Source organism: Ovis aries, chromosome 12 (genome assembly GCF_016772045.2).
Source record: "Ovis aries strain OAR_USU_Benz2616 breed Rambouillet chromosome 12, ARS-UI_Ramb_v3.0, whole genome shotgun sequence".
In the NCBI taxonomy this organism is placed as follows: domain Eukaryota; kingdom Metazoa; phylum Chordata; class Mammalia; order Artiodactyla; family Bovidae; genus Ovis; species Ovis aries.
The window spans coordinates 53,708,207-53,724,551 of NC_056065.1; the positions used below are offsets into that span (position 1 = coordinate 53,708,207).

General features: G+C 42.4%; 1 protein-coding gene across 1 annotated transcript; it reads right to left on the reverse strand.

Moving 5' to 3' along the window:
* Positions 1-1,728: 1,728 nt before the first annotated feature.
* LOC132657448 (PRAME family member 12-like) lies at positions 1,729-7,564 on the reverse strand. The gene is made up of 3 exons (XM_060395962.1): positions 7,047-7,564; positions 5,524-6,046; positions 1,729-1,818 (listed from the first exon to the last, which is right to left on the reverse strand). Exons 1-3 carry the CDS (start codon positions 7,562-7,564, stop codon positions 1,729-1,731), a joined length of 1,131 nt encoding a protein of 376 aa, XP_060251945.1.
* Positions 7,565-16,345: the final 8,781 nt, after the last annotated feature.

Consider the following 16,345-nt stretch of genomic DNA (forward strand, 5'->3'; position numbering starts at 1 on the left):
CTTAAGCTTTTCCTTGGGGACAAGTATGTCACTTGCCATTTTAGTAAACAAAGGATGTTGCAGCCAAAAGGCCATTATCGACTGCAGTTCCCCTTCCCTCAAGATAGTCTGCCCTGAGGGTAATTCAAGAAGGAAAAGACAGGATGTTTTCCTGAAGTAGTTAAGATGCATATCATATGGATGACTTCAATAAGTCCAGACTCTTTCCATGCATAAAAAAGCAAGAGAAGGAACTTCCCTGGAAGTTCAGTGGCTAAGAATCCACCTGTTAGTGCAAGGGATACAGGTTGGATCTTTGGTCCAGGAAGATCCCACATGCTGTGTAGCAACTAAACCCATGCCCCACAAACACTGAGCACTCGACTAGAGACTGGAACCCATCACTACTGAAGCCCACATGCACTGGAGCCCATGCTCTGCAATGAGAGAAGCCAGGAAAATGAGAAACCAATGCGCTTCAACTAGAGAGTAACCCCTGCTCACCAGAACAAGAGAAAGGCTGTGCTCAGCAAGGAAGACCCAGCAGAGCCAAAAAAAAAAAAAAGGTAAAATAAAATTACAAAAATTTTAAAAAGCATGAAAATCATTCATTTGAGATGTATGATTTTTATAATATGCAGTAATCTTTTGATATTTTCTAAATTTTTTTTCAGCAAGTGACCTTATATACTCTGGCCCCCCTTCTAACTTTTGAATAGTTCTTCAGATCTGTCTGAGAAGCCACCTTTCTGGCTAAAATCTTCTGTAAAGTCACCAAATAAAACATTTGATCTATTTTAGGTTATGTATTTCTTATCATTTTACATGCTCTTCCAAGACATTTTCCCAATCCACAGTGTCCTGTTCCCACTCACCCAAGTTCCAGGTGATACATGGAAATGGTCAGCTGCTGGGAGCCAGCGTGGAGAATCCCACCCATGGCAAAGGTCATGAGGAAGAGGCCTGATGGGCAAAGGCGAGATCAGGACTCAAGGGACCCCCTGAACTCGCTCAAGCATCTACCCCCGAACCAGAATCTGTCTGTCTTATTATTTTATGTCTTTCACCAGCTCTTCTGACATTAGCAGGGGTCTGTCCCTGACCAAAAGAGCTAACTTAGGGCTCTAGTTGATAAATTTCCTGGGCATGAAAGGAGTGTTTCAACCCCCCTGTTAGCATTCTAGCTTACTTGGCGACTTTATCCAGACTCTTGCAACATTGTTGAGCCTATGCAATGCTTGCTGCCAAGTTCTCACATCCCTTATCCATTGTGTTCCTGGGAGTGCATATAGTCAGGATGTAGAAGAAGCAATAGCCTTAGCGTTAGCAACATTAGACTTTGAGTTAATAAGTTCTTTCTTTGCTGTAACCCGCTGAATCTTTGCTCCGTAAGAATGCAACTCTGTACTTTAAGGGTGACACAGGCTAAGAATTTAAGAAGAAACACTTTAAGGGAAAAATCATTGTTCTGGTGTTCTGGCTGGCAAACCTTTATCAAAAGGAGGTCATGGAATATCAACAGGCCTCCGGAATAGAAGATGATGTACAAAAAATAAGACTTTTGCAGAAAGGAACCTGATATCGATAAAAGTTATTACTGATGGAATGTTGAGTTGACTCTGCATTTTTCACCTTGCTGTATGTATAACTCAGGGTATAAAAAGCCCCAAGAAAAATAAAGTAAGGGGCCTTGCTCAAAGAAGCTTGGTCACCCCGTGTCTCTTTCTTTATCTCTTTATCTATCTTTCTTCATTCGCCAACATCGTCGTCCATCCTGAGGATATCCCTGGACTCTGCTGAGGCTGGACCTCGGCAGTCGGCTAAAACATTAGTCACCACCTGAAAGAAGAGAGTTATTTTATTTGGTGGAAATGTTTAGGACCCAAGCAGGTGAGACAGCATCTCAGAAACTCTGAGAAAACTGCTCCAAGGAGGCAGGAAGGAGAGTCAGGCTATATACAAGTTTGTAACAAAGGGAGCAGGCAGTCTGAACATCAAAGATTACTGTGAGGTAAGAAAAGTCAGATATCAAGTTAAATTTAGTTTTGTATGTATGGGAAGATGCAAGCCTCTGGGCTCACTAAATTCATTCTTTTCATGTGCACCTCAGCTCTCTGGGGCCAAATCCTGTCTCCTTGTTCACCTTAGGCAGTGACAGACATGACAGATGGCTGCTTCTTTCATTCTCAGCTCCTCAGCAATCACCGCAGGGAATGGCGACATCTGCTGGATTGGAGGATTACATCACTGTGCAAGTATTTGTACTCAAGTGGCATTTATGGGACAGCAAATTTTTTTTAATATTTATTATTTTGATTATTTGACTGCACTGGGTCTTAATCATGCACAAAGGATCTTTGATCTCCCTTGCACCCCTGAGGGATCATTTAGTTGTAGCAGGTAAATGCTTAGTTGCAGGATATGGGATATAGTTCCTTGACCAGTGATTGAACTTGGGCCTCCTGCATTGGGAGCATGGAGGGCCCACCAGGGAAGCTCCAGGATAGCAATAGTTATTAAAAATTCTAAAGTATTCAGTCCTGATTAGGAAATTGTTTTCTATGCTCTGACCTGATCTACCAGCATGTGGCCTAGGAGATCTAAGGCTCAGAATGTCTATCACGGAAGATGGATCCAGTCTCTCTTATTTCCTCCCACACCCAGTCTCTCTGCACTGGCTACTGGAACAGCCTAGGTGAACCCTGATTCATTAGTGACCCCTGAAATATGTGAGTCCAATTTCTGTCCCTAGGTTTTGCTTTCCTCCCTGTTGTGAGCAATAGAGGGATAAAGACTTATGCTATTCACTAGGAAGGAGAAGATGAGTGGGGGAGGGGAAAGCGTCATGGAGTTCTTTCATGATAAGGAGATCTTTCTAAATAACTCTAGAGCCAATCCCTCAACAAGCAATATCTCACTGGATCCCACTAAAAATCTCATAAACTGTGTGTGCATCATTCTATTCATTGTGGGGGAAACAAAGATCTGCCTAAGAGCTATATTTCAGCCCTATATCCCCTTCCTCCATAGAATAAGCAATTGCAGCCTCTGAATGCTTCACAATGAAACTTTATTTGGCTTCATAAAAATTTATGTGTCAACTTCACTGTGAGATGAGATGCCCAGATCTCGGGTCAAACATTCATTCTGGGGGAATCTGCAAGGAAATTCCTAGAGAAGATTAGCATTTAAATCGGCAGACTGAGTCAGGAGATCAGCCCTCACCAGGGTGGGAGGACATTGTCTTATCCTCTGGGGGCCTGAATGGAACAAGGGCAATTGCTCTCCCTCTCTCTCTCCTTGGCCATGAATACTGGAGTTACTGGTTCCTGAACCTTGAAACTCCAGGACATACACAAGTGGTGCCCTAAATCTCTGGTCTTTAGCCTTAACTTAGAGCTAAGCCATCATTTCCCCTGATTTTCAATCTTAATGTCTGAATTATACCATAGTCTATCCTAGTTCTCTAAGCAACGGACAGCAGACACTGAGACTGTTCAGCCTCTGTAATCATATCAGCCTCTCTTCGCCAGTCTGTATAACTGGTGAATCTTGAGCAATGCATAGTTGAACTGCTCAGGGTCACTTAGACGAGAATATTTTTAAGTGAATTTAGTCTGCATCATATGTAGTTGGTTGAATCTGAGGATGATGAGCTGAGGATACATGTAATACATAACATTTTTTATGTATATTTGAACATTCTGATATCCAGACAAGCTATCTTTGACCTTTCTGTTAGGGAGGAACTGGAATTGCAATGGGAATTATCAATTTATTCCAATATGACCAACCACCCAAAATTATATATATCTGGAATTTGGTATGGAAATAGTAAATGCACATTAAATGCTTTTGCTCTTTTAGCAATTTACTAAAAGGAATTTGGATGCCTGGCCACAACTAGATTATATCCATGAGGACCACTACTCACCCATGACAAGCATGGAATGGTGGAAACCAGGTTCAACCTTATTGGCAGTGTGGAAAACATCTTGCAGAACTGAGGAGATTGCCTTTGGCAGTGAAACATACAGAAAGGCAAGCGACTGCAACTTATACATCCACTGGTACAGACATGAAGAATACCCATGCCCCAGGTCATGGCCTGAGTCATCGGTGAGAGCCCTGCCAAGGGCTCTTCGTTCCAGTAGGTCATTGGATACACTTTGTGTTCCCCTTTGTGTTATTAATGCACTGAACAGCCAAAGAAATAAGCACAGAAGTGAGAATTGCCCCACAGGGCTTACATGGTGGCTCAGACAGTATAGAATCTGCCTGCAATGCAGGAGTCCAAGGTTTGATCCCTGAGTCAGGAAGATACCCTGGAGAAGGGAATGGCTACCCACTCCAGTATTCTTGCCTGGAGAATCCCATGCATAGAAGAGCCTGTGGCTACAGTCCATGGGATTCCAGAGAGTCAAACATGACTAGGTGACTAAGCACACACACAGACACACACACACACAACACAGGAGATGCCCCAGACAGAATAAAGAAATTATAGGAATGGTAAGGTTTTGAATCATGGATAACACTGTGTCTAATTTTATCAGTAGCTGGAGATAATGGAAGCATAAATTGAACACAGAATAATACATCATAGAGGACAGCAGTTGATTTTGCATGATTGTCTCTTTATTTATTTCTGTTATTATTTATTGGACAATGTCACATTATGCTCTCCTTTTACAACAAAATAAATGTCACATCTATACATTTATCCAGTCTCATTTTAAATTTCTTTCCTGTTTAGCTCACCAGGAGGATCTCTTTATTCCCGACAATTTCTTTTTTATTAATTTGTTTGAATTGAATTTTTATGTTTTTAGTACCAAAAACATTTTGTATTGGGGTATAGCCTATTAACAATGTTGTGATAGTTTCAGATGAACAGTAAAAGGACTCAGCCATATATATACATGTATCCCTCAAACCCCCTCCAATCCAGGCTGGCACATAACATTGAGCAGAGCTCCATGTACTATACAATATGTTCCTATTGGTTATCACTCTACATAGCTGTATGTACATGACCTTCCTAAAGTCCCCAGCCATCCCTTCCCCTCGGCAACCATGAGTTTGTTTTCTAAGTCTGTGAGTCTCTGTTTTGCAAGTAAATTCATTTGTATTATTTCTTTGTAGATTCCATATATAAGGGGTGTCATAATATTTCCTGACCATTTCTTTACAACACTTTCCCCAGGGATAACTCCAATACGTGGGTCTCCAGTGTGTAACCACCCAGGTCATATCAGATTCTAGAGGCACATGTCCATGAAAGTCCCATGGCCTCCCAGAGCCTACAGATCCCCTAGCAATCCTGCACCACCCCCACTATTGCCTTTCCTTTTCCCATTCGCATTGAACAGATGTCTGAAACCCTAGGTCTGTGTTCCCTTCATGATGTCCCCAAGTTCTAGATTTCAGTTGCAAGGTGTACAGAAGAAAGCTTCTGATAGAGGCAACCCCCTAGCCAGGGCAGGGAGGGGGGGTGGGGCGGGGGAAACAGCTGTATACAATGGGCTCCATGTGATGGCATACATCCTCACCACAGCGAGGACAGGGGCTGAGGCTTATCCAGATGATCCTGGGGTGTCCCAGGTCTCTCAGAATCTCCCACAGCTGAGCCCGAAGCTGGGCGAGTCTCGCTTCCAGGAGAACACCCCGAGGTCTGTAACTCTCCTGAGGGGCAGGATAACGCTCTTGCCTTAAACAGGGCAGCACAGCGGTGTGTCGCAGCAGCTTCTCCATGCCGGCCGTGGACAGGAGGTTCCCACACAGGCTGACGGACCTGAGCTGGGAGCAGCGGCTCAGGGCAGGCAGGCAGGCCTCCAGCTGGGAGTCCGTGATCCCACACACATCTAAGTCCAGGTCCTGGAGGGTGGCTGCGACTTTCTCCAGCAGAACTTGGAGGAGCTCAGGCCAAAAGTCAGTCATGGTGACACAACTCAGATCCAGGCTCTTTAGTTGGCTGATGTTTGGGTTCTGGGATAGGTTGGTTAAGTCTGAGTCTCTAAGCCAGCACTTGGTTATTGACAGACTGTCCAAGGGGGACTTCAGGCACCTGGGGAGAAACCAAGCAATTAGTTCTTGAGAACTGGGGTGCCAGTTGCATACAGGTGATAGACAAATGGCTTCCATAGGGCTAAGCTTTGTCTGATCATCTATTTTGAGGATGAATACACTGATGTGCCAGTCTCATTCTAGTCTGAGCCTTGTCAACCTTACTGTTGTACTGAGTCACTTCATAGTACCAGAAAGACTCTCTATTCCTCATCTATCAAGTAGATTACGACATATTCCACTTCCCTCTGAAGATAAATGAAGATCATGGAATCACTAGAACATGCTATGAAGAGATCCAGAGAGTGTCTCCATCAAGTGTGGACATCACTGAATATTAGTGTGGGGAAATGAGATCTCAAAATGGTTTAAGATAAGGCTTTGTTCAGGCCAGGGTGGAGCTCCAGATCCTATCTCTGGCCAGGTGAGGCTGTAGGGAGACATACATAAGGAACCAACTTACACAAGATCCCAGTGATGCCTGTCTAAAGGGCTCACTGACATTTCTGCATGGTATGCAAGCTTTCTATCAGTGTTTATGATCCTTTTCTCTCAGCTCAATTAACATAATCTCCAGAACCATTCTTCTCCTATATATGGATTAACTTATCCAGAGCACAATACAACCTTTTACACAGAGGGAATTTAGAACAGATTCACTGTGTACACAAACCTTGGGAGCATGGAGATTTTCTTCAGGAATGCTCTGATCTGATGTAGTTTTCCAACTTTAATGTCATTTCTAATTATCCTATTTTTACCATTTTGACATAGACACCTTCAAGGTAGGAGGAAATTGCAAACTCTGGGATGCAAGCAACCCAGTCATTACTCCATACCTTCCAAGCAGGGTGTCTCACAAGAGCCAGTAGACCACTTTAACCTACTACCTTGATTTGTGTGGTTCAGGATCACCACACTCTAGGAGAGAGCAACAGAGGAGACTGCTTTTGACGTCTAATGTTATGTTCAATGTAACCCAGCCAGTGGTGCACACTCACCTGAGCATCTGGTCCAGGCAGCCTTCAAGGAAGGAAGGAGACTCCAGATGGAGATCTCGGAGGTGGTCCAGCCTCAGAAACTGAGAGGTAATTTGCACAACGTGGTGCTCTTCCTGCTTCTTGAAGGCAGACATGTGGACGGGGAAGAGAACGAGTCTCTGCAAATTACACATCTCACCCAGGAAAGGAGCAAATGTGGCCAGGGTGGACAGATTCCAGGTGCAACTCACTTGCACCTCCTGGATACAGTCCAGCTGCACCATGCTCAGGACCTTCACCATATTGTCCATTGGCATTGAGATGATCTTCAGCTTCTTACAACACAGGTGGACGGAAGATTCTCTCTGCTCCACCCACCTAAGGAAGTAGGTGAGGAAGTTGTCCAGGGTCTTTTCCTTCAGGCACAGGTCTACAAAAACCTTCAGTGGAGCCAAGTGCAACTTTGTTGTTGACCTGGGCTCAGCCACTGCTGCCATTGGTGAACTTGAGCACCCATAACTGCTGGCTCCAGACCACATGCTCCAGAAGTTCTGGCCAGTATTTCATAAATCTAGCACCTGCAGTTTCCAACTCCTGGGAGAAGGAGATTGATGAGGATGCATTAAAAGGTACACAGAGTAGGAAAAAAAAAAAGCCTCACAAATTGACAGAAGACTGCCCACCTGTGCTGTCACATTCCTGACGTCACCAGCTGCCTTGCCTTCTTCCCTCTCTGCCTTACTTTTCTCTGTCTCCCTTTCCCCTCTTATCCTTTCTGATTCTTCACTTCTAGTAACTCTAACCATGACTGGGAGGAGTTGCGGAATATTCTTTCAGGATCCCCTTCTTTAAAGGCACTCTTATGCTTTCAGAAAATATTTCCCTTAGTGAGCCAAGGCTTCTTCATTGCTATCTTCAGAACCCTCTGAAGATGTCATTACTTCACCCCAGGTGTCTCCCCTGAGACACCCAGGATTTTACCAGATTACCCAGAATCAGACTCACCTGGATCGAACCTTTGGGGCAAGCAGAACATCAAGTGCTTCCAGCACTGCTTGTAGGGGCCCCACATGAGGCAGATCAATCAGGGCCCCTAGAGGCAAGCAGACAAAGGGCCAGGTTTGCACTATGGCTTTCAGGTCTCAACATGTCTTCCGTGGAAGGCTTCCAGGAAGAGTGGTGGGAAGAGCTCCATGGGCAGACTCTCCAGAGTAGAAAAGTCCAAGTCACTGGCCCTCAGCAGGTGCCTTCCCACCAGGCCAACAAGTCTGGGTGGGGTCTGGACACTCACCCTGACTCTGCTCCAAAATGACTTCCGTTGAAGCTGCCAGGGAGCAAGGGATCCATTTTAGACAATGCAGAAGCACGCATTAGAATGTCTCCCTACTCTTCCAAGGAATCCACTCAGGGCCAAGGTCATTTATCTAGCAGTAGTACAAGAGAGGCACTTAGCCATATTACACTAGGCAGGGCTCAGTGGAGACAAAGTGATGACTCTTTCTGTATTTTGAATATGCATTTTACTAGTACTGAGGAGGCAAAGGCAACCACTAGCCCATTGGGGTCCATCTACTGCTTTTCTTATTCATTTGCACCTAGAAATGAATGCACACTAGAGTGCATGAAAACTGACTCCATCTTTATTTGGGGAAAATATTCTGACCATCACTTAGAGCTCTTTCTCTATGGGAAGAGGAGAGTCACGTGGATCCACACAGCCTCCACTGTCAGTTATTCATCCTACGATGAATGCCATTTTTATACTAATAAGTATTTTAAATTTCATGAAATGAAATTCCAAACTGATATATTTCACTAAAAATATCTGCTTGGTATAGACATTTAAAGTGATACCAGCTAAATCACAACTCACAGTGTTTGAGATTCAGGCAAAACTACCCTGAGAGGCAAAACCAAAACCTGAAATGTGTTCATAGGAGAGAAATGATTATTTTTGAAAACCCTGCCTACCATCCAGAGACACATGCCTCCCTTCAACATTAGCTAGCCATAAGTAAGAAAAGGACATCCTTATCTGAGGGTGGTAAATTACTGCTCTGCTGTGGCTGGCTGGTGGAGCACTCAGACCTCAGACCCTGTGGAGAGCCTAGCTGGTGTCTCCAGAACCAGAAAAGTCTACACCTCTTCTCCAGTGCATGAGGCTTTTAAGGGCCGTTCTATTCCCATTATCTCTCTGTCCTACTACTAACCCAATCAGAGAGGGACATCTGATTAGATTATAGAGGTCCCACTGTATTGGTCTTGATTGGATCTTCTTTTTTTCTGTAGGCTAGTTCATTGCATCTTATATACATTCAGGAAGGAGAAAATGATCAGGTATCTGGGTAATAAAGGACCTAGTCACTTCCCAAACATTGACTGAATTTTACCAATATGAAAAGTTAAACTCTTGGGAGTCAGACAAGAAAGGATTGTTGGTTGCTAACACTGAATACAAAAAGAAACAAAAGTTCAAAGTATCATTATTGGGGAAATTTTGGTGAAGTCAAAATTAGCAAAATATCCCTGAATTAAAATAGCTTCATGAAAACGGTGATGTTGTTCCCAAAGAAAACAAAATGCACTCATCCATGTATCAGCTTGTCACTCAGGTGTTATGTAGGTAACACAGGAGACTGTCAGTGTGTTCAGGCAGCAAGGGAAGAGCTGTCCAGGATATGGTTGGTTTTCCAGCCTTAAGCCACATCTTCTCTGAAGGTGGACAGGTCATGATACTTACTTCTCAGAAGTAAGAGTAGGTCTGGACAGGTTGGAGTTGGGTATTTCTAAAGGGACCATGGGAATGATAAACAACAATGTAAAATTAAAGTTTCTTTTACTTTTTGGAAACCGGGAAATATAAAGATGTTATTCAAGGTGATATTAAGATAGTAAAAGAAGGCTCCCCTAGTGACTCAGAGTAAAGAATCCCCCTGCAGATGCAGGAGACACTGGCTTGATCTTTGATCCAGGAGGATACTACATGCTCCAGGGCAACTAAGCCCAGGAGTCACAACTACTGAGCCTGCACTCTACAACAAGAGAAGCCTAAATGAGAAGCTTGTGCACCGCAAGGAAGAGTAGCTCCCACTCACCACAACTAGAGAAAGGCCTGCACAGCAATGAAGAACAAGGCAACCAAAACTCAGGAAAATAATTTTTTTTTTAAAAAAAAGGAGAGTGGTTCAGAGGAGTCACTCTCAACTTCAGTCCAATTCAGTTCAGTTGCTCAGTCGTGTCTGACACTTTGTGACCCCATGGACTGCAGCATGCCAGGCCTCCCTGTCCATCACCAACTCCCTGAGCTTTCTCAACTCATGTCCATTGAGTCGGTGATACCATCCAACCATCTCATCCTCAGTCATCCCCTTCTCCTCCCGCCTTCAATCTTTCCCAGCATCAGGGTCTTTTTAAACAAGTCAGCTCTTCTCATCAGGTGTCCAAAGTATTGGAATTTCAGCTTCAACATCAGTCCTTCCAACGAATATTCAGGACTGATTTCCTTTAGGATTGACTGGTTGGATCTCCCTTGCAGTCCAAGGGACTCTCAGGAGTCTTCTCCAACACCACAGTTCAAAAGCATCAATTCTTCAGCAATGAGCCTTCCATAAGGTCCAACTCTCACATCAATACATGACTATGGGAAAAACCATAGCTCTGACTATGTGCACCTTTGTCAGTAAAGTGGTATCTCTGCTTTTTAATATGATGTCTAGATTTGTCAAAGCATTACTTCCAAGGAGCAAACACCTTTTAATTTCATGGCTGCAGTCAGCATCTATAAGGATTTGGAAGTGCAAGAAAATAAAATCCGTCACTGCTTCTACTTTTTCCCATTCTGTTTGTCATGAAGTGATGGGATTGGATTCCATGAACTAGTTTTTTTTTTTTTAATGTTGAGATTCAAGTCACCTTTTTCACTCTTCTCTTTCACCACCATCTGGAGTTTCTTTAGTTCCTCTTCACTTTCTGTATCATCTCCATGTCTCAGTTTCTTGCTACTTCTCCTGACAATCTTGATTCTAGCTTGTGACTCATCCAGTCCAGCTTTTCCTGTGATGTACTCTGCATAGAAGATAAATAAGCAGAGTGACCGTATATGGTCTTATCTTAATTCTTTCCTAGTTTGGAACCAGTCAGTTTTTCCATTTCTAGTTCTTTACCCCTATACAGATATCTCAAGAGACAGGTAGAGTTTCTGGTACTTCCATCCCTTTAGGATTTTTCCACAATTTTTTGTGATCCACACAGTCAAAGGTTTTAGTGTGGTCAAGAAAAAGTAAATGTTCTTTTGGAATTCCCTTGCTTTCTACCTGATCCAAGGAATGTTTTCAATTTAATCTCTGGTTCCTCTGCCTGTTTGAAACCCAGCTGGAATATCTGCCACTTCTTGGCTCAGTACTGCTGAAGGCTAGATTGAAAGATGTTGAGCATAACGTTGCTAGTATGTGAAGTGAATACAATGTGTGTTAGTTTGAGCATTCCATGGCATTGCCTTATTTGGGACTGGAATGAACTGATCTTTTCCAGCCCTATAGTCACTGTTGAGTTTTTTCAAGTTCACTGACATATTGAGTGCAGCACTTTAACAGCATCATATTTTAGGATATTAAATAACTCCAACTGAGCTATTTAAAATCCATTCACCTCCACTAGCTTTGTCCATAGTAATGCTTTCTAAGGCCCACTCACTTGATTTCACACTCCAGGATGTCTGGCTCTAGGTGAGTGATCATACCATCATGATTATCCAGGTCATTAAGACTTTTTAATGTATACTTCTTCCATGTATTCTTGCCATCTGTTTTTAATTTCTCCAGCTTCTCTTAGGTCCATACTGTTTCTGTCATTTCTTGTGGCCACCTTTGAATGAAATGTTTTCTTGATATCTCCAATTTTCTTGAAGAGATATCTAGTCTCTCCTATTCTATTGTTTTCCTCTATTTCTTTGCATTTCCCTTTAAGAAAGTCTTCTTATCTCTCCTTGCTCTTCTCTGTAACTCTGTATTCAGTTGAGTATATCTTTCCCTTTCTCCCTTACCTTTCACTTCTCTTCTTTCTTCAGCTATTTTATAAAGGCTCTTCAGACAATTACTTTGCTTTCTTGCATTTCTTTTTCTTGGGGATGATTTTAGTTCCCTTCTGTACAGAGGAAATTAGTTATAACCTCTGTCCATAACTAACAGAGGTTAGTTATAACCTCTGTCCATAGTTCTTCAGGCACTCTGTCTACCAGATCTAATCCTTTGAATCTATTCTTCACCTCCACTGTATAATCATAAGGGATTTGATTTAGGTCATACCTGAATGGTTTAGTGGATTTTCCTACTTTCTTCCATTTAATCCTGAATTTAATAACATGGAATTCCTGATCTGAGCCACTGTCAGCTCCAGGCCTTTTTTTTTTTTTTTTTTTTTTTTTACTGACTGTATAGAGCTACTCCATCTCTGACTCCAAATAGCATAATCAGTCTGATTTTGGTATTGATTCTCTGGTGGTTTCCATGTGTAGAGTCATGTCTTGGAATGTTTGATTAGGGTGTTTGCTATGACCAGCGTGTTCTCTTAAAACTATATTAGCCTTTGTCTTTCATTTCATACTCCAAGGTCGAACTTGTCTATTGTTCCAGGTATCTCTTGACTTCCTACTTTTCATTTTAATCCCCTATGATGAAGAGGACAACTTTTTTGATGTTAGTTCTAGAAGGTGTTGTATGTCTTCATAGAACTGATCAACATCAGCTTCTTTGGCATTGTGGTTGGAACACAGACTTGAGTTACTGTGCTATTGAATGATTTGCCTAAGAATCATATCAAGTTTATTTTGTTTTTGAGATTACACCCAAGCACTGCATTTCAGACTCTTGTTGATGATGAGGGCTATTCCACTTCTTTTAAGGGATTCCTGCCTATGGTAGTAGATACAATGGTCATCTGAATTAAATTCACCCATTCCCATCCATTTCAGTTCACTGATTCCTAAAATGTCCATGTTTAATCTTGCCATCTCCTGCTTTACCACATCAAATTTACCTTAATTCATGGACCTAACATTCAAGATTCCTATGCAATATTGGTTTTTTTCAGCATTGGACTTTACTTTCACTACCAGACTTATCCACAGCTGAGGGTCATTTCTACTTTTGCCCTGCCGCTTCATTCTTTGTCGATGAATTAGTAATGGCCCTCTACTCTTAACCAGCAGCATATTGGACACCTTCTCACCTGGGGGGCCTATCTTACAGTGTCATATCTTTTTGCCTTTTCATACTGTCCATGGTGTTCTCTAGGCAAGAATACTGAAGTGGTTTTCCATTTCCTTTTCCAGTGGTCCATGGTTTCACAGAATTCTTCACCATGACCCACCTGTCTTGGGTGGTCCTGCACAGACTGTCTCCTACCTTCACTGAGTTACTGAAGCCCCTTTGCCATGACAAGGCTATGATCTATGAAGGGTCAGGAAACTAAGATCCCTCATGCCCCACAGCATGGCTTTAAAAAAAAAAAAACTTTATTATTATAGCTCAGTAAACAGAATGAACCTCATTTTAGCTATGATTCTTTCTTGGGAACTACAGAGACCCCCAGGTGATGGTGTTCTTATACCAGGTTTACTTCACAGTTTAGGAACCCTGACCTTAGGGAACTCAAATCTTTCATAAGGAAGCATTCTTGCATGGCTTTTCCCCAATTTTATTTTCTTAAGCTTTATTTTTTAGAGGAGCTTTGGCTGTAAAATGTTATCAACTAAAACGCAAATTAAAATGTTTCAGATTCAGGCAAAACTATGAGAGGCAAAACCAAAACCTGAAATATATTAATTGGAAAGAAACAATCTTTTGAAAACCCTCCTTACCATCCAGAGATACATGCCTCCCTTCAAGTTTAGCTAACCATAAGTAAAAAAAAAAAAGAGTGTCCTTATCTGTGGGTGATAACTTACTGCTCTGATGTGGCTGGTGGGATGCTCAGACCTCAGACTCTGTGGCGAACCCAGCTGGTGTCTCTAGAGCTAGGAAAGTCTGCTCCTCTTCTCCAGAGCTTGAAACTTCTAATAGGCCTTTCTATTTCCATCATCCCTCCATCCCACTGCTAAGCCAATCAGTAAGGGCACCTGATTAGATTACTGAGGTCCCAGTGGATCTTCATTTTTCTCTAGGTTAGTTGATTGGATCAGACTGGAACAGATTGGATACATTAAGGTGGCAAAGAATGATGGGATGACTGGATCAAGGACTGTAATCAAGGACTGATTCAAGGATTCACTTCCCCAATACTAATACCAATTCTACCAATACAGACAGTTATATTCTTAGGAGTCAAATGAGAAAATGATTATTGGTCCTGCCATTGGACAAGAAAAAGCAAAAGTTGAAAATATCATTGTTTGGGATCTTTGGTCAAATCAAAATTATCAAAAAAATCCCTGAATTAAAACAGCTTCATGAACACAATGATGTTGTTCCCAAAGGAAAAAAAAATACCTATTCCTGTATCAACTTGTCACTCAGGTGTTATATAGAAAACATAGGAGGTTGTGAACCTCTTCCGGCAGCAAGGGAAGAGCTTTAGGGATGTGATTGGTTTTCCAGCCTTAAGCCAAGCATTCTCTCAGGGTTGACAGGTCAAAATCACCCTGAAAAATAAAAGTGTGAGTAGACAGTTTGAAGCTGGGAATTCCTAAGGGACGCGCTAATGATGACAATCTAAAATAAAGGTTTCTTTCTTTCTGTTCCTTTTTTTTTTTTTTCCCTTTGGAAAGAGAGAAATTAAAATGTTATTCCTGGTGATATTGATAAAGTGAAGGAGTGAGTCAGACCGATTCTGGAAACACTGTCACTTTAGATGGCGCTTTTTTCCTAGAATCTTGGCATCAGCACAACACACTGCATGAAGAAAGTAAGCCTAATAATGTGAGGGGAGAGGGAGGATGAGTCCTTCTATCAGACCTTTCCAAACCTGAGAGGTACTAAGGGTCAGCACTGTAGGCTCTTTGGGAACTTGGAGCCAGAGAAGAAATAAACTTGGGGCAGTCCCAAATAACCTTGCCATCCAGAGAAAGCTGCTTCCAGGTGAGATTTGTTTATTTATTTATTTATCTCACTGATGACATTTTACAGATAGTAAATTTCCCTAGTCATTTTTCAGGGGTGATAGAAGCCACATCTTATTTTCACTGCCCCATTTCCAAGTGTATTTAGATCACTACTGTTTCCTCAAACTTAGCTATGTTCAACACAGAGTCTGATCAAGGTGACACCATTAGGCACAGAAATAAAATTCTGTTTTTCTCTTCATAAACACCAACACATTTCCTGCACTAAATACAGAAGCCTTTATTGATGTTGAATGTTCAACCACGTTTAGAATGACTTCCACTTTGAGCTGCATCACACAAAGATTTGATTCACGTTTAAGGTCACGGATAAAGGGAGACTCTTTCTCCATCTTCAAGAATTATCCATGCCTCTCTTCTACCACATTTATTTGGTGCACAAGCTATTCTTGTATACCACTGGCCACCAAGGTGAAGACTCAGTGAAGGGTGTTCTCTCTCTTGGTCACTTTGGGGAAGATTCTTTTCACCATATTCTCCCATGGATATAAATAACCTTTGCATGCATGTGTTAGGAAATTAAATAATTAGCCTTGTTTGGCTTTCAGAGACAGAGCAGAGCAGGCCTCTGACCTTGCTTCTAACCTGCCTAGACACTTCCCTGACTGTGAGTGACTGCCTCCTGTGAGTGCAAGTCTTCTAGCACTACAGATAAGATGTTGTTGTTATTCAGTTGCTGAGTTGTGTATTGCCCTTTGCAATCACATAGACTGCAGCACACCAGGCTTCCCTGTCCTTCACCATCTTCCAGAGCTTGCGCAAACTCTTGTCCGTTGGTTGGGAGTGTACTGCGCTGGATGAGAGGCTATGTCCTCCTCTCTGCCTACTTTAGGGTACATGAATCTAACTTAAAATTGTCTGAAGACAAGTTAAAATTGGAAAAAGAATTATGCAATTTGTAAGGACCATTGTCCATGTTACAATGGCAAAATTATATTTCAGGTGATCAAGTCTTCATTTTTTGAAGTCTACTCTCCCTTGAGCTGGCCCACAGCCCTAACTCCCCTTTCTCTCTCCTTTCTTTGTCCAGTTGCCACCTTATCCCCCCATCTCTCCCTGTCTCTCTCTCCATCAGCTAATCCCTTTCTAACTTCCCCTATCTCTCTGGGGAGATGGGAGCTTAGTTTCCCCCATTCCTTCCCCCACTCTAGCAAGTTTCTATCTGCCCCTATTATCACAGTCAATTTGAGCACTATTGGGTCTA